Source organism: Mauremys mutica, chromosome 25 (assembly GCF_020497125.1).
Source record: "Mauremys mutica isolate MM-2020 ecotype Southern chromosome 25, ASM2049712v1, whole genome shotgun sequence".
NCBI classification, from domain to species: Eukaryota; Metazoa; Chordata; order Testudines; family Geoemydidae; genus Mauremys; species Mauremys mutica.
In genome coordinates, this window is record NC_059096.1 from 986892 (window position 1) to 1004931 (window position 18040).

An 18040-nucleotide genomic window follows, 5' to 3' on the forward strand; every position below is an offset into this window, starting at 1 on the left:
AGCCAGGAGGGCGGGATGGTGTTGTCGGCATCAGTTAGGGAATGGAGGTGGGCACATTCCCAGCCTGTAAGAGTGGAGCTTTCACCACAGCTTAGAACTTCACCACTTTGCATTTCACTCAGTTTCCCTCATTTCCCAGGCTCCTTCCTTCCACACACACGCCCTGGCCGTGTGGTTTGGGTTCCCAGTTTGGCCTCCAGCAGCAGCTCCTGGGTGGAGGAACATGCCCAGCTATGCGCTAGCCAAAGGGATAGGGCAGCCCCAGTGCAGGGCCTGTCTCAGCACCCAAATCCCAATTACTCATTAGCACCAGCATCGTGCCACTGCACAGCCTGTAATTAGCCAGGCTTGGTCACACTCCCATCAGACAGCTCAGGGTCGTTATTAGCCCTGCTTCATGGGGTGAGAGGAGATGACGACCTGCAGGCCACCAGGGGAGGCAGAGCCAGGGTTAGCACAAAGGAGTCCCTGGTTTCCACCATGTGCTCATCCCTCTCCTCAGGCTGCCTGGCCACACACTGGTGACCAGCTTGGTACCGGATGGGGGGTTCAGGGGAAATAGAAGACATTTCTGAACTGCCACTTTCCCTGGACTGCGCATGGCGCTGGCAGCCTCCTGTGGAACTCCCACTGGTTAGCATGACTTTTCCTGACTCATTTTAGTAAGTTATGGTTTTCCTTGGTCTCCCTGAACCAGACAGACACAGCAGCCTGAGACTGCCCAGCAGAGAGCAGAGATTTGGGGTGCACAAGCCCTGCAGCTTTAGCCGTAATCCCTGCCAGATCTCCAGCCTCTGCTGAACACACAAGGAAACCAAGAATCAAAGCAAGTTTCCATTCCTGCAGCCAGCCTCGCCTCACCCCTGCCTCCCCTCCCTCCCTTCTCCTGCAGGCAACACTCACTCTTACCTGCGGGGGGCAGGTTGCTTCCTCCTCAGGCAGTTCCACCTTTACTCCCATTGCAGCTTCCTCGCCTTGGGTCTCCCTGCCCTATGGAGAAGCATTTAGCCGGTGCTGCTCTTGACAAAGAGCCTACACCATCCCATCCCCGGCCCCAGCCGCCTTCTCTGGCCTAGTCTGCAGTTGTGAAGACAGACACAAGCGGACTCGTGTCATTTCGGAGTCCACCCGTTTCTGACTCCTTGGCAGCTAGCCTAGTGCTGTGGCGAGGGCAGGAGCCGCTGCTGTCACTGTTCACCACAAGGCCTGTTGGCAGGAGAATTATACACACGGCTACCCCAGAAACATGCATCTTTCATTCTGCAGGACTCGCTAGTATCACACCTGCAGACAACGTGCACCCAGGGAGGAGACAATACAGGAGTGGCACGTACAGCAGCAGCCTTGCCCCCGGAGCCCGGCTAAGAGCGATGCAATGACAGTTTACATCTCCTCTAAGCTGTCTAAAGCAAACACAGCGCTTTTCTAAGTGACAGCGAGTGCTTAAAGACAGGTGGAGAAGCGCTACAGCTGGATCCAGCGCAGAGGGAGCTTCGGGGTGGCCTGAACACAGAGGATTGGGATTGGTTCGGTGTGTTTCGACATAGATCTAAGCTCCCTAGTTACTCCACGGTAAAAACCGACCAACCCACACTGAGGAGCAGCCTCTTTGTGGGGAGGGCTACGGCCAACGTGGAGGGAATTTGTTCTTCTCTGCTACTGCTCCCACGAGTTTCTAGCCTGTGTATGTGCCCAAGGATGTCCCAGTGCAGCGCACCGAGTGCGCAGTGCTTGATACCGTCTACTTCTGCAGCACTGTCCCAGCGGAGGGATCTGAAAGCATTTGATAAAGTTCTCCGGGATGACAGCAACCCCCTGCTGCAGACCATTTGCAGAGTAAGTGGAGAACAAACCTGAATTCATTTCAAACTGCGAGGGAAATTTCAGGAAGCAAATGAAATGAATTGAACAGCAGCACAGCCGGGCCACCTGTGCAAACACTCTGACTCTTACGAAAAGTGAGCTGGGTTCTTTAAGAAGCACAAGTGCTAAAGGCCTTGGTTTTATGTCTCAGCTAGAAGAGAACACCTGCAGCAGCTAGCTCACTCGGGACGCAGAAAGTAGCAGCAACACAACTTGTTTATTCCCAGTTTCAGAGCATGGATCCCATTCCACACGTCCTATCCAGCTGCTGTACGGAACTTCTCGCAGCCCTGCCCCTGAGAATTCACTTCCTGCTGAGGTTTATTTTAAGCTAGTTAATTCCTTTTTTGAACCACCTATTGCTACATCCTGGGTTTGGTAAATTGCCCACCTCTCCCTGCCCCCCCGAAGGAGTGAGAAGGGAAGTTTCGTGTTGTGTGAGCTGCACAGTCTGCTCTCTTAAGAACAACAAGTACAGCTGCACAATCCATCTCTGCAACGTATCGGAGTGTCCCTGCCAGGGCCCCGGGCAGGGAGCACATTATTCAGCTCCCCGGGAGCTGGCTGGGCCTGTCTCCTTGCAGGCAGAACTCTGGATGCAGGAAGGTTTAAGTTCCTTGCTCCCATTTTCTCCCGGCAGCTAGTCACATCATTTTAAATGTCAAAGTAAGTTTGCTTGATGCTCGTTCACCCTTGTTATAGTCTGTAGGGATGGGGCAGCAGGCTGCTGTGCCTTGTTGCCCTTTGATGGGCATTAACAGGCCACTCACCTAGGTATTTCCCCGCACACTCATCAGTTCAGGCCCTAGCAACATGTTACCAGCTTCCTTGTGAGCCCAGCAAAAGAGCTACTCCAAGCTCGAGGGTGAACGCCCAGGAAGCTGCTCCAGCTCTGACACAAGCAGCTCGTTCCCCTGGCTCTGCAGCTGGACCGGCTCCTAAGACTCACCAACGCTTATTTCTGTGGAGTTAAGAGCGGGTGCTTTTCACTCAGTGCCACGTCAGGTTCTTTCAGCATCAACCCATGCCGACCCCCAGCTCCTGCAGCCTCACAACAAACAAGGGAATTGTATTTTAAGCCACAGTCCTTTGCTCCTGTTGCGAAGGGGGCCTGGCCTGAGTAGGCCTTTGGCATTTCCCACACCACAGGGAGCAGGGTCCTGGAGGGGGCCTCATGGGCAGCAGGAAACTTGGACTCTCTCCAGAAGCTGTTTCTCACATTCCTCAGTGGTTCCTAAGATTTGTGAGGAGACCCAGTGTGCTCTCACCAGAGCCAGCTGCTCAGGGCGGGGTGCACCACTGCTCGGTGGCTGGAGCAAGAGCATCATCTAGTGGCCGTTGGCTCCAGACGGGGAGCCCCTCAGTGTGTTCTTGAGAGGATGGCTTCTGCCCAGATCAAGCAGCCTTAACTACCTCAGATCCTGAGCAGCAACTGTCTAAGTCCCCCCGTTCACCCAGTCCAGGGGGCTACGTGGACTGCAAATACCTGACACCACACTGAAGTGGAGTGTCAGCAGGTTCCTTTCACCAAGGGGGGAGCCCAGCTTAGGGCACTAAGGTCTCAGGAGACAGCATTAAGGGGGAGATTTCAATCCTCCCTCAGAGCTCAAGCTCATGGGAGAGGGAGCTTGGAAGCCATTGGAGAATGTGCCGGAGGTAGGAGGGAGCATGCATGCAGACGAATGCAGAGGAGCAGGTCTCTAGCCGCAGGAAGGGGCTGCTAGCTAGAAATGGGAGACAAGGGATGAAAGGGAAGAAAGAAAAGGTCAGTATCCTGAGACCACCGCAGCTTTGAACTTGGAGCAGGAAGGGGAATGAGAGAACCATGGTGTGGCAGCTTCTGCCAGCCAGGGGCACTGCTGCTGAGCTCTGCAATTGGCTCGCATCTTTCCTCCCTTGGTCTCCAGTGAAAGGGCCACAGGAGAGCCCTGGAGCAGGCGCTCTAGCCCTAAAACAGCAGGCAGCAGCGGTGACGCTTCTCCCACATGCAGGGCCTAGTCAATCCAGCCCTCGCCCCGAGACTGACAACCCTGACGTGGGCGACGCGCACTACACACAGCTGCAGCCATGGCCCAAGGAAAACGCTCCAGGCACCAGCTGCCTGGAGTTGGAGGCTCCCTTATCCCAATCCCTGGTCCTCAGTGGCCCATTTTATTCCAAGTGATTCTAGCAACTCCCAGTCGCCCCAGGCAGGCAGTGTAAGGACGTGGGGCCTTGGTACTAGGTTGCTGGATGCTAATGGAACCTCAGGGCTCCACACAGCAGCAGGCTGCCTGGAGAAATGGTGCAGGAAAAGGAGATGACATAGCACAAGGGTGGAGCGAGTGGAGGTGAGAGTGGCAGGGCCAGACTGGGACAGAGGCGAGGCACAGCCACTGACAGAGCATGTCTGACAACGCAGCATCACACAAGGGTCCCACTTAAGAATTCAAAGTATCTGTATTTTAATTTCTTGACATGGTAAAAGTTTTACATACGTTCATCTGGCAAGGAAAGTTGAACAGTCCAACAAATAAAAAGGAATCAGTACAAATAAACACACAGTGAAGGTGCTGCTCCCAGGCAGCAGCTAAGACGCAGTTGGTTTGTTACTGAATATTTATTAACGGGAAGACCAAGATTGGACTTACTACAAACAACAACGAAGGAGTCTATCGAAAGGGCAGGGGGCTCTCCACGCTCAGAGCGACCCCGGGAAACCAGCAAGAGACAACGTGGCTCTTCAGCATAGAAGAAACAAAAGCAACAGAACGCAAGAGGGAAGGAGAGGACGTTCATTCCATTCTCACGACTAGCTACCACGAAGGCTACTGCACAAGAAGTTACAGGTGTGACAGTGAGACCCATGGAAACTTCAGGAGTCCAAGATCAACTGAACCAGCTTTCCCCGAAGGAGGGTGTGAAGTAAAAATACCATAAATAAGAAAATGTAGAAGGAGCCTGCAGCGTCATGAGCCCATTTCACACACACACAAAAACTGACAACGCAACCGACCATTTCCCATGGGGTTTGCAATGGACCATGAAACGTTCCAATGGCCTGGGAGGAGCTCCTGGGCACAGGAGAAGGAATCGAGGTACCTTTCATGGGGTGCTGAGGTTTTGATACTGATCTGCTGTGGCTGCTTTTGGCCGTCCTCATCCCAATAGATCAGCCATCGCAGCCAGCCTGCCAAACACTGCCCCTCAGTACACTCAGCGGGGGACTGGGCGTCACAACCTGCTATTTCCTTAGCATCAGTGGAGACTATGAAGACTTCAAAATTTGAGCTCGGGCCTCTCCCTAACTTCATTCGGGACAGAAATGCCTCACGCCGAAGGAGACGTGTGAGAGATTAACATTGATTTTAATCAAGAAAACTGCTTTTGTAGAGCCAAGAGGAAAGCTACACACAGGAGCAAAAGCTACCCGGGCTCTGAACCTGCCAGCCCAGTGGGACGTGGCTGGTGGCAAGCAGCTTTAGTGACAGGTGCTCCACATAGCCCTCTGCACTGATCTAGCTGCATTTCACAAGGGAGAGGGACAAACTGGGTGGGATCTAACTTGATAGCGATTTCCTGGCTTGTCTGAACCTACAAATCTCTCAATGGCACTTTGCTGAGCGTGGCTGCAGCCTCGGCTAGGGGAGCCGCCTGCTCCAAAGGGGCACTTCCTCCCAGCCTGGCAGTTAACAAGCATCAGACGATGGCACTGAGCAGCAGCTGGCGTCTCGCAGTCAGCACACACTCTGTGGACTCAGTCTAGTGTTGAAGACACTGCATCTCCTCCATTCCCAGGGACCCCCAGGAAACCCTGCGGCTGACAGACTGGGGGAGAAAGGGGCGAAGAGAGAACCCCAGGGCTTGGTCTCTCATCCAATGCCCACCTAGGTGGGAAGAAAGGCTTGAAGGAGCATTCCTGCCTGGCGGCTGCTCACCCTCAGTAGCCTGCACGTCCCATGGCAGGGGCCTGCTCAATACCAATTACTACATTAGGGAGAGTTCCTGAACAAAACCAATCACAGAACTAGGCGAGGGTTTCTTTAGAGTTTAACTAAGAGTGCAATACTATTTCCAGCCAGTTTCCCATCTCGATAGTCACGTAACAAACCAAGGCAATGACGGTCTTTGAGTTGACTGAACAGTTCTCAATTCAAACGTGGACACTTAGTAGAGAGTCTCAGCGTTGCTGCTGCGAGGCCTCTTGATCTTCTCAATGTTTTTAAGGATCATATCATGCAAAGTGACCTGGAAGGAGGAGGAGAAAGACCATGGATGCACGTGAGCAGTGGGACATCCACGATTTGACTTAACTTCCCTCTCACCATAAGCACTGGCTGTTCTTAGCCTACTCGGCCCCTCCCCACCTCACCAGCCCTTGCCCCCAGCAGCGCGTCGTGTCTCGCATCAGGCAGTAAGCTCCTTAGGCAAGGCCGTGCCTGTCTGCGCTCTGAAGAGACCGGCATGTTTTGGTCACTGCAAGCCCCACCGATGAGAGCGAGTTAGTTAACAGAGCCCAGGATTGGCCTACGGCGCCACCTGGAGAGGCTGGGACGGAAGGTTCCCGCAAAGAGCGCAATGAACTGCATGCCCCAGGACGGGCCAGCATCAGCACAGAGGAGGGAAATCCCAGACGCTCCAGGGCAGCGACCCGCCGCTCTCTCTCCTTGCTAAGAGCAAAGGGAAAGCAGAGGCCCAGGCCAGCTCCCTCTCAGGGCTCTGAGGTGGGATGGATCCCAAGGGTGCTTCTCCACAGGGGAACGCATGAGCTGGGTCCCAACTCTCACTCACATATTGATTCCTCAGCTCTGAGATGATTAAGCGCAGACTAATGTATTCCTTCTCATCAATCTCTGTCACCGTGCGGCGATAATCCTCCTACACGGAGAAGGGAGAACATGGCTGTGAATAGCCGAAAGGCCAGGCTGCCCCTCCCTCTACAGACATCAAGGGGGCTCTCTCCTGTTCAATCCTATGCATTCAAGGGCACGAGGGGACCCCCTGTATAACACAGGCCAGAGACCTGCCCCCAAATAATTCCTACAGCTGAGATTTTAGGGAAAAAACCTCCAATCTTGATTTTAACATTGCCAGTGATGGAAAATCCACCACGATCCTTGGGAAACTGTTCCAGTGGTTAGTTACTCACACACCTTACTGCCAGTCTGAACTTGTCTAGCTTCAGCTTCCAGCCATTGGATCACGTCAGACCTTCCTCCGCTAGACTGAAGAGCCCAGTATCAAATATCTGTTCCCCGGGTAGGGACTTTTAGACTGATCAAGTCACCACCTAACCTGCTCTTTGTTAAACTAAATACATTGAGCTCTTTCAGTCTCTCACTATAAGGCAGGTTTTCTAATCCTTTAACCATTCTCACAGCTCTTCTCAGAGCCCTCTCCAATTTATCAACCTCCTTCTTGAATTGTGGACACCCCACAACTAGACACAGGATTCTGGTAACAGCTGCACCAGTGCCAACCCGGAGTTAAAATAACCTCTCTGCTCCTACTCAAAATTCCCTTGCTTATACATCCTAGAATCACATTAGCTCTTTTGAACACAGCATCACACTGAGAGCTCATGTTCAGCTGATTATCCACCACGACCCCTACATCTTTTTCTGAGTCGCTGCTTCCCTACATTCTTTGTTCCCAGATGTACATTTATCCATATTAAAACAAATATTGTTTGCGTGCACCCAGTTTACCAAGCAGTCTAAATCACTCTGAATCTGTGAGCTGTCCTCTTCATTATTTACCACTCCTAATTTTTGTCAACTGCAAATTTTATCACTGACAATTTTATGTTTTCTTCCAGATCATTGATAAAGATGTTAAATAGCACAGGGCCAAGAACTGATCCCTTCAGGATCCCACTGGAAACAGACTCACTCAGTGACGATTCCCCATTTACAGTTACATTTTGAGACCTGTCAGTCAGCTGGTTTTTAATCCATTTAATGTGGGCCATGTTAATTTTATATCATAATCAAAATGTCATGTGATACCAAGTCAAACATCTTACAGAAGTCTAAGTATATTACATCAACACGGTCACATTTATTAACCAAACTTGTAATTTTATAAAAAATATATCAAGTTAGTTTGAAAGAATCTGTATTCCATAAAACCATGTTGATATGCATCAGTTACATTGTCTTCCTTAGTAATCAAACCCCATATCAGACACTCCATTGTTTTGCCTGGGATTGATGTCAGGCCTATCGTTACCCGGGTAATCCCATTTACCCTGTATACACTGGCACAACATTAGCTTTCATCCAGTCTTCTGGAACTTCCTCAGTGCTCCAAGACTTATTGGAAAAAAAAAAAATCAACATTAACAGTCCAGTGAGCTCCTCGGTCAGCTCTTTTAAAACTCCTGGATGCAGGTTATCTGGACCTTCTGATTTCAAAATGTCTCACTTTAGTAACCGCTGCTTAACATCCTCCAGAGATACTAGTATAGTGGCAATAGTGTTATAACCATAGGATGAGACGATGCAGTCTGTTTCCCCCCCCACACCAAACATAGAACAGATTTATTGATCATTTTCACCTTTTCTGCGTTATTATTGATAATTCTACCATCTCCATCTAGTAATGGACCAATACCATTGGAGGGTTCTTTTTGTTCCTCATTATTTTAAAACTCCTCCTTAATGTCCTTTACTCTGCTGGCCATAGATTTCTCCTTGTGTCTCTTTGCATCCCTTATCGCTTTTCTACAATTTCTAAATTCTGATTTATATGATCTGTTTTCCCTTCCCTTGAGAGAAGCCAGATCCTTCCAGCCCTGCAGGCTCCCCTCCCAGGGCTCCTAGCCACCACAGGGTCCCTCCGCCAACCCTCCAGGCTCCCAGCCCCCACAGGACTCTTGGAGCTGCTGCTGAAGGGAGTCAGTGATAGAAACAGCCAGTAGAGGGCTATCCACAGAAACAGAAAGACAATTAATCCTCTCCAATCCCACCAAATGCTCAGCAGAGAGATGCTCCACTTACCACATGAGGATATTTTGCTATTTTGGAAACCAGCTTTGCCCTTGTGATATAGTATCTGGAAGGGAAGGGAAGAGGGTGGATTTAATAGTCAGAAAATGGCAAAGCAGTGTTCTCAGCCCTTGCCTTAGCCACGGGGCTCAAGTCCTTACCCAAAAGCACTCAGCCGCCCAAGAGGGACCCAGCGAAGAGAGCTCATAGCCACCCCTGCCCCACCTCCACCTACCTAGAAATCTGGTCCAGATACGAAGCTGCCTCACTCTCCACAGTCCGCAGCTCAGCCACTGTCTCCTCCTGCAAGGGAGCCACGGACAGAGTGAGCTTCACAGCAGAAGAAAGAAACTCCAACCCCACTCATGTGTGCAGCCACCCAGGATCCAGCAGCTCAGTCTCTGGCCATCTTTAAAGTTGCTACAGCTACTCGTCAGGGTAGAATGGGACGCAGGTCTCAAGCCTCAGTCAGTTAGTGAAGGTTAGAGGAACACAGGAGCCAGCAGGAACCAGCAGTTCCTGGCCATAATGACCCCCTGCACCAGCCCCACACAGCCCTAAAAATTTAGTCTGCCTTGCTCAGAGGATCAGCAGCCAAGTTCCTGGGAGATTCAGGGAAGAAAGCAATGCAAATAGCTTCACACAACCACCCTGATCCTGCCAGGTTAGGGTGCTGGGTGGAGCACACAGCCTTCCGCAAACATGGCTCAGCTTTACTGGGTCTTGCAAGACTATGGCACTGCTCCCAGGCCTCTTGGCCAAGTGATGCTTTTAGGCACTCGCTGCCCCGCCCTCCTCTTAGACGCCGGGGAAGGAGTCAGGTTTCAAGACCAAAACTAGCCCGAACTACCCCTCAAAGAGAGCCCTTTGGAGGTGGAGCTAATGAAAGGCTCCTCGGGAGCACAAGACGCCCTGGCGTCTGGGGCACTAGCACATAATGGAGCCACGTGGCCATAGGTCGCCTCACCTGAATAGAAACGCCAAAGTTGTTTCCATCTTCTATCCTGGGGATCAGAAGCTGCACCCACATTTTGACCTGGAGGGACGCAAAATGACACTGACTGAGTGCAGACAGCACTGGAGGGACCTGCCTTTGAATCAGGACCCCTCAGAAACTCTCACTCGAGCAGCTCATCCCAAGACCGTCTCAGGGCCTGGCTCATGCGGTGACTGGGGACAAGGCCTGATGCCTTGACCTCTCCTGGGAACCCATGACATCCACCCAAGCACTGAGGGAAGATTCTGTCCCTCGATTTTACTGAAGCCCCACTCAGCAAGTATCTGCCACAGGTGTGCCTGGTGCTGTACAATGGCAGAGACGCAAGCCCTTCCAAGCAAAGGACTAGCAGGAGGGAGCTAGCTGAGGGCCGCAGTGACAGCGCCCGCTCCAGGGCTGGAGTCAGGGCAGCTCCAAGCACATTTGAAGGAAATGCCATTTCTCTTGGTCAGCGCCGGCACCTGCCCCTTTGAGCAGTATCCTGTTCAGAGACCATGAGAAGCAGGGGGTGGTGGTGTCCTACATTTCCTTACTGTAGCGAGGTGAACACCTGCTCCAGCCCGGAAGGGGTTGGAAAAGCCCTGCAGAGGGTCGGGGCTGGGCAAGGGAGTAAAACCCCGGCTGATGGGGGGGAAGTGGCTGCAGCTGGGGCCATGCCCCAAACTAAGCAACTAGGCCTTATAAGGAGGCCAGGGCAGCCAGAGGGAGGCAGGGCTGGGGAAAGGCCTTAGGAGCGGGGAAGCTCTTGGGGTGGGGAAACCCAGTAAGACTGTGGGGTACTGCAGGAGGCAGAACCCTGGGATAAGGGCACCGGCGTCCAGGGAGGGATACGAGGGCCAACGGCCTGCAGAGGGCGCTCCTGGGTCGTAGAGCTAATTCCCGAGGACGACCAGCAGGAGGCGCCGCAGGGGTGAGTCTGCGCTGTGCTACACTTATCCTAGAGGTAGGATGGAGGCCCAGTCCGCTCTTTATGGAGCCCTGAGAAGCCCTGATGCTATGGGGAAGGAATTCGGACAGCTGTGTCTGGGGGGGCCGATCGCTGTACTGCCCCATGCTCAGGCCCACACCCACCGTGTTGCACTTCTCAATCAGCAGCCTGATCTCCGGTTTCACTTTCTCAATGATGTCCACTAGCTGCTGGTTACTCTTCAGCATCCCATTGGGCATCACAAACACTTTGGTACCTAGCACCAGAGGGGAAAGGTCAGTTATTCCCAGCATGTCACATCAGAGGCCACCAGCTCTGCACGTGTTCTAACCAGGCTGGATCGCCATGGGGACAGGGATATTTAACGGGCTATTACAAAGACTACCACCCGGGGAGGGGAAGAGAGACAAGACCCGGGAAGAAACCCAAACTGGAGAAACAGGGTATCTATTGGGTTTCCGGGAAACGGGGCGGGCAAAGCCCGCCCCATGCTAACGCATCCCCCCCCAGCCTAAGGGGAGGTGCCACAGAGCCTCAGAAACCCACTAATTGCGGGGGACAACTAATAAAAGAACAGGGACAGGAGTGCGGTCAAAGGGTCATAAGAAGGGAGCCTGACGGGGACACCGAGCAGAGAACCCCGGACAGCGCCCACAGCTCCTTGAAGGCGTCAAGGGAGCCAGCGGACGCCGCCCAGAGGAACTCTGCCCAGAGACGTGAACGGACTAAGGATCGGAAACAAGTCCCACAGTTGCAGGAGTCCCCATTGGCCAACCGCCTCTCCCTGGTCACGTAGATGGCCATTTTCGCCAGGGCGAGGAGGAGGTTGACCAGGAGGTCCCGCGACTTCGTGGGGCCACGGATAGGGAGTGCATTGAGAAGGAGGTGGGGGGAAAAGTGCAGCCAGAAACGCAATAGGAGATTGGTGAGGAGCCGGTATAGGGGCTGCAGCCTGGCGCACTCAACGTAAATGTGCACCAGGGTCTCCCTCACGCCGCAGAAGGGGCAGGTGTCTGGGACAGGGGTAAACCGCGCCAAGTACACGCCCGTGGGGGTGCAAGGGAGCTCCCTGAGCCACACCTAGGAGCTGCCTCTGTTTCAATGCAGCATAAGGCCTGCAGCTCCCTCCTTCCACGAAGGGGTCATGGGGCTCTAAGTCTGCTCCCCCCAGCAGCATGCCAGCTCTGATGAGTACTACTCCCGTCTCTTGGGAGAGGCCAAGCTCTGCTCAGCAGAACCACTACTGGGCTCCTCCATGACTCAGTCACCCGTCCCGGCCTGTAAGAGGAAACACGGACAGGCCTGGGTTGGGCAGTGGCAGTCGGGAGAGGGCAGGTGGAGCTTGTGCAGTTTCATACCCCTAGGCACGGAGCGCTGGCTCAGCGGGCAGGCAGCAGCACAGAGACTTGGGGACTCTTACCCTGGAAGGTCTCTTCACAGTCTTCCAGCTTCCTCTTTTTCATATTTGGCTAAAATACACACAACAAAACGTTTTACTCCCCAACCACTCAGGACCTAGAGCGACAGCAGCGAGGAAATTCCTTACAGAACATCTTCGAGGGTCCTGATTTCAGAGCGCCTTCCCCCTCCAACTGGGGGTGGGTTACAGAGCAAACACAGCACCACCTCCAGCCAGGATCCACGGCTGAAGAGACCAGTTCTCATATGGTCACGGGCGGCTGTGGCCTGTTGTTAACAGGGAACAACCTAACCAAACGCACAGCGAGCCATGCGGGTTTAATTAACGTAGCCAAGGGAGGAATCTTACCCCATCCAGCCCATCGTGGCTGTTAGTGAGGAGGATCGGGTCAGGGACAGGAAGGTTCATGTCTGAGTGGATCTGGGTGAGATCATGAATATTCAGGATGGGCTCCTGGAAAACAACAAGAAGTCACCTACAAATCTAACAACTTTTGTCATGTTAATCGCCAGGAAATGGGAGATTCCAGACCTCAGGTTTCATCCAGCCACCAGGCAAGTATGAAGATGGGACTGAGAGGACTAGGAAAATGGATTGTAAGTTTGGGACCGAACCCATTAGGTTTCTATCCAGTGCCCAGCTGATGGGATCCACACACTATCACAGTCCGTAAGAGACACTGGGCCGAATGTCTAGGGCTAATGGCATTCAAATGGGTATAAAGCACGTTTGGGACACTGCTTTTCAGTGTTTTATCCTCTGTTTTACCCTCTGCTTTGACTAAAGACAACCCCTCCCTGGGGTCAGGATTGCATGCTGGACACTGAAGTGAGTGGGGAAGCAGGCAACAGCACATATCTTACCTTAAGGAATCCATCAAGTTCTAACAACTTCTTTGGGAAAAAATTTGCCACCAAATCTTCAGCCTGAATGAGAAAGAGCAGCAGATGGTTACATGAGAGCAGCACCTCAGGCTGCCCTCACCCAGCACGCAAGGACACTGTGGAAACCAAGGCTACTGCAAAAGGCCAAGTGTACAGCTCTGTTCAAAGCCGGGGGGGGGGGAATACCTCAGAGGGAGTCAAACTCTCCCACCTGAAGGCTGAGGAGTCTTGGCAGCCCTCCACTCTGCCAAGGCTCTGGAGAACAACAGGGCTACAGCCTCTCCACACTCAGGGAGTGACTGAAGTGCCAAGTGCCAGCAAGGAGCCTGCAAAGAAAGGTTCTGCTGCACCTCAGAGATCATAGCACAATCCAACAGAAAGCTAGAATCCCAACATGGCATTCACTCTGCCCCCATGTTCCGTTCTGGGGGGATGGGTGAGGACGCTTACCTCACTTGTGATCCGTTCCCTGAAAGAGTCAACCTAGAAAAGAGGAAAACAGCTCAGAATAACTGCTCCCAAACAGCACAGTTCACAGCCAGCCTTAGTTCTTCCTGATATCACAGCCCAGGTGTGCCAGGCACTGGGCCAGAGGCAAAGCCCTATATACTCATTCCACAGCCACAGAACTCATCCCCTGCCTCGGAGCTGGACTTCCAAATTCCAGCTCTCTTAGGCCTGGTCTACACTAAGGGGGGGGGGGGTGTCGAACTAAGGTACGCAAGTTCAGCTACGCGAATACCGTAGCTGAACTCAAACTACCTTAGTTCCAAGTACTCACCCGTCCAGACGCTGCGGGATCAAAGTCCGCGGCTCCCCCGTCGACTCCGCCACCGCCGTTTGCGGTGGTGGAGTTCCGGAGTCGACGGGAGCACGTTCGGAGTTCGATATATCGCATCTAGATTAGACGCGATATATCGAACTCCGAGAAGTCGAACGCTAGCCGCCGACCCGGACAGTAAGTATAGACGTACCCTTAGAGGTGTACATTGTTGCATTCCTGAGGGCTAGTGAAAAGCCTGAAAGCCAGAACGAGAGGTAACTGACCCAGGGTCATTTGCCCGACTGCAGACAGCCTCAAACAATAGCTGAGAGGAGTGAGCTGACCTACTGATCTTCATGGGCTTGCATGGAAGCATGAAGAGGACAATGTGAGAACTGGAAATGCAAGGCCTGCATTAAAAACTGAACTCTATCCTAAAATTAAGCAGTAGGGCCACTCCCTGACCATCCTAGCCATGGCATATTGAATCCAATAAGAAACCCTATTTTCAGAATGTATCTGAAGCTCCTAGAGTCTCCTAAGTGCCCAGAATTTGGGGACCTTGATGCAGAATTTAGGTCCAGTTTGCCCTGCTGCACACAGAACCTCCGAATAGGGTAAATGGCCCCTTTACAATGGAGGCCCAGGGTGAGAATGATATTGTAGAGTGGCGGGTGGCCACACAGCAGCCTCTCCAACACCTTCCCCACAGGCCAATGGGAAAGACGACAGAGCTTTATAGGATGTCATTATTACCAACTGCTGAAAGGCCTCCAGACTCAATATTCCAGGCAGAAGCTGTTACTCCAGGAAAGTCTGTTTGTCAGACTCACCAACTTCAGTAAACAGAGCCCATGCTGGCAGCAGTGCAGGGTCAGCAGGTCTAACATTCCCCATCCCTGTACTGCTACCATTGGGGATGGAGAACACAGCAAGCTGCCGTGGCAGGTGAAGCACAACCAGAGGCTGAAGTTGCTGCTGTTAGACTGACAAGGCAAAAAGTGCACTCCAGGAGGTCCCCATGAAGCCTCAGAAACATGCACATTATGCTAGTGACATCTGCGGAACACTCCTGGACTGGAACAGAGGCCACCACCAGCCGAACTTCTCAGGGCCACCCTAAATATTGTCAGGTGTTACGTCTAATTATGCCAAGCCTGTCTCCTTTATCTGGCTGTTAAGCTGACTTGGTCAAATGCTTAACGCCTGGCTTGATTTATCATAAAGCAGAAATGCAGCGGAACAGCTGCCTATCTGAGGCAGTGGAAGAACAGAGTAACTGCACCACCTCACAGGCATGCACATTGCAAGATGTATTCCTTTTGCTTAGCTTTAGGCCAGGTGGGTTTTTATTCTTACTCCGGACACTTCCTTTGCTCTTGAGGTCTGAATGATAGTGAAAGCTCTCACTGTTCACTGACGGGGTGGAGGGTCTGATAATAACTGATAATTTGCATAAGAAGCCCATGGTTGCCATAGCAGTAAACGCTATCAGTTACTGAAATGTTTTGCCCTTGTTCTCACCCCACATAAGGGTCTCATCAATTCAGTCCCTTTCTCTGGGGAGAGAAGTGGGCATGCTCCCCAATGGTGAGAGGATTGATTGGTTGCCATCAAAAAAACCAGAAACTCAACATTCCCTGGCTCAAAAACACAGGACTGCAGAGTAACAGCTAGGGCAAGAATCTGAAGACAAGTGCAGTTCGGTTATTGAAAGGGGCATCACCAACCCGAAGGCTACGCAAATTAAAATACAAGTAGTTTGGGGTCCTACACATGATCTTCAGCCTCTTGCCAATTTGGGGTTTGACAACCACTTTTCTTATTTCTTTAAAAAACAACATTTTACTCTCATGTTGCCACGTGACTGACCCACAGACAGGGAGCCTGACTGTACCAGGGAAATGGTGCTCCCAACTATGCACAAAGCACAGTCCAACAGGCAAAGGAAACAAACCAGGACAAGTGCCACGATTTCCATTTTTGTAACCTGAGGTGTTGCTCTGACAATAGAAGGTACAGTCAGAGTGAAGCCTGAAATTGACAGTGCCCTTACAAGTATTTCACAGAATAATCTAGCGCAGGGGTAGGCAACCTATGGCACGGGTGCCGAAGGTGGCACGCGAGCTGATATTCAGTGGGACTCGCACTGCCCGGGTCTTGGTCACTGGTTCAGGGAGCTCTGCATTTAATTTTAAATGAAGCTTCTTAAACATTTTAAAAACCTTATTTACTTTACATACAACAACAGTTTAGTTATATATTGTAGACTTATAGAAAGAGACCTTCTAAAAAGGTTAAAATGTATTACTGGCACGCAAAACCTTAAATTAGAGTGAATAAATGAAGACTCGGCACAGCACTTCTGAAAGGTTGCCGACCCCTGATCTAGAGCCTCTCTGAATGGGGGTGACTTGGAGCGGGCAAAGGGTTTTCCAGATGCAGACCGTGCAGCATGAGTGCCCAAATCTACAATCTGAGATGTGCACTAAACAATGACTGCGTCGTTCATCTGGCCCCACAGACCTGACTGTTAATTACAACAAAAGTTGTTGTGACCCCCGTGACAATCCCCCCCAATCCCCAGACTTCGGCAAGTGTTCCCACACTGTAGGCACCGCACCTAAAAGGCTGCTCCTCAGAGGAGTGGATTCCTTGACAAAGCAGCAAGACATTTAACATCTGCTGCCACTATCTACCAAGCAAAAACAAAGTAGCAAGCGAAGGCTGATGGCCACCCAGCCTGAGCAACAGGGCAGCCTGGCCAGACACCGAGCTGCTGATATTCAGGGTCTATCTACGCTGCAGCCCTGCCACCATAACATTGTGGTGTGGACACTTCCTACTTTGACTGAAAGAGTTTTTCTGTTGATGTTGTTAATCCAGCTCTCGGAGAGGCGGTAAGTAGCTAGGTTGATGATGCTGGAAGAATTCTTGTCAACCTAGCTGCATCTACACCGAGGGCTAGATTGACCTAACTATGTCACTCAGGCTATGGCTACACTTGCACTTCAAAGCGCTGCCACGGCAGCGCTTTGAAGCGCTAAGTGTAGTCAAAGCGCCAGCGCTGGGAGAGAGCTCTCCCAGCGCTGTCCGTACTCCACCTCCCTGTGGGGAATAACGTACAGCGCTGGGAACCGCGCTCCCAGCGCTGGGGCTTTGACCACACTGGCGCTTTGCAGCGCCGCAATTTGCAGCGCTGGAGAGGGTGTGTTTTCACACCCTGCTGCAGCGCTGCAAATTTACAAGTGTAGCCATGGCCTCAGTGCACAAAATTTCACAGCCTAGTTTTTAAGTGTAGACCCCTCAGGGCCCTGTACACTGCAGGGAAGGCGGGACCCAAGCTCTGTGGGACTCTGGCAGGTGCAGCAGGCTGGAAATTCTCAGGCAGAGTCATGGCAAGTAAAATGAAGGTTGGTATTGAATTAGCTACAGCCAGAAGGATGCAGCCACTGAATCAGCCCCTCCCCTGGGGTTCGTCATTTGGCCACCAACTAAGCTGTATTTTACGCCATGGATGCTGCAGGTGCCCCCATCCAGCCGCGCTGGGGACAGAGGTGGTGCTGGCCCACTAGGGACCCCGAGCAGGAACATTTTGCACCCCCCCAACACATGCTAAAAAAAGCAAACGGGGGCCCCTTGGGCTGCTCAGGACCCTATGGAATTGCTGGGGAGCCAGCGCGGGACCCTGCCAAGCCTTAGGGTACAGGAGAGGTTCCCCCCCGCAGGCACAGCGGGGTTTTGCTGCGGGACTGGGGGCCAGGGCTGACCCGTCATCACTAGGCTTCAGCGTTAACGACGCCCCCCGCCCCGGCCAGGCCGGCGAAGAGGAGCACGTGGGGGGGGGGTCGGGGCGGCGGCCGCATGAGGGAACGGGGGGGGCGGGGCGGGGGCCGGGCCGGGCGGGGGGCGGCGGGAGAGGGGCCCGTGGGCGGGATCCGCGCGGGACAGGCCGCAGGGCACGCGGGGTGGGGGAGGGGCGGGGCCCCCGGGGCATCGATACCTTGAGCTTCACTTCCGGGTCCACCTTGAGCAACGAGGCCATGGCGGGGGGGGCTGGGCCGGGCGCCCCCTTGTCTCGCTCTCGCTCGCGATCTCGCTCGCGCCCGTCCGAACCACCGGCTTCGCCGCCACCGGAACTGACCTCACAATAGCCGCCGCCAATCCCTGAACTCGCCTTCCCCACGTGACCGTTCTTCCCGGCGCGCATGCGCCGC

At 52.8% G+C, this 18040-nt stretch overlaps 1 protein-coding gene across 1 annotated transcript; it reads right to left on the reverse strand.

Moving 5' to 3' along the window:
* Window positions 1–4358: 4358 nt before the first annotated feature.
* PSME3 (proteasome activator subunit 3) lies at window positions 4359–18040 on the reverse strand. The gene is made up of 11 exons (XM_044999706.1): window positions 17827–18040; window positions 13511–13543; window positions 13040–13102; window positions 12525–12629; window positions 12177–12225; window positions 10900–11012; window positions 9799–9867; window positions 9067–9134; window positions 8844–8898; window positions 6634–6720; window positions 4359–6090 (listed from the first exon to the last, which is right to left on the reverse strand). Exons 1-11 carry the CDS (start codon window positions 18031–18033, stop codon window positions 6010–6012), a joined length of 930 nt encoding a protein of 309 aa, XP_044855641.1. The 5' UTR covers window positions 18034–18040; the 3' UTR covers window positions 4359–6009.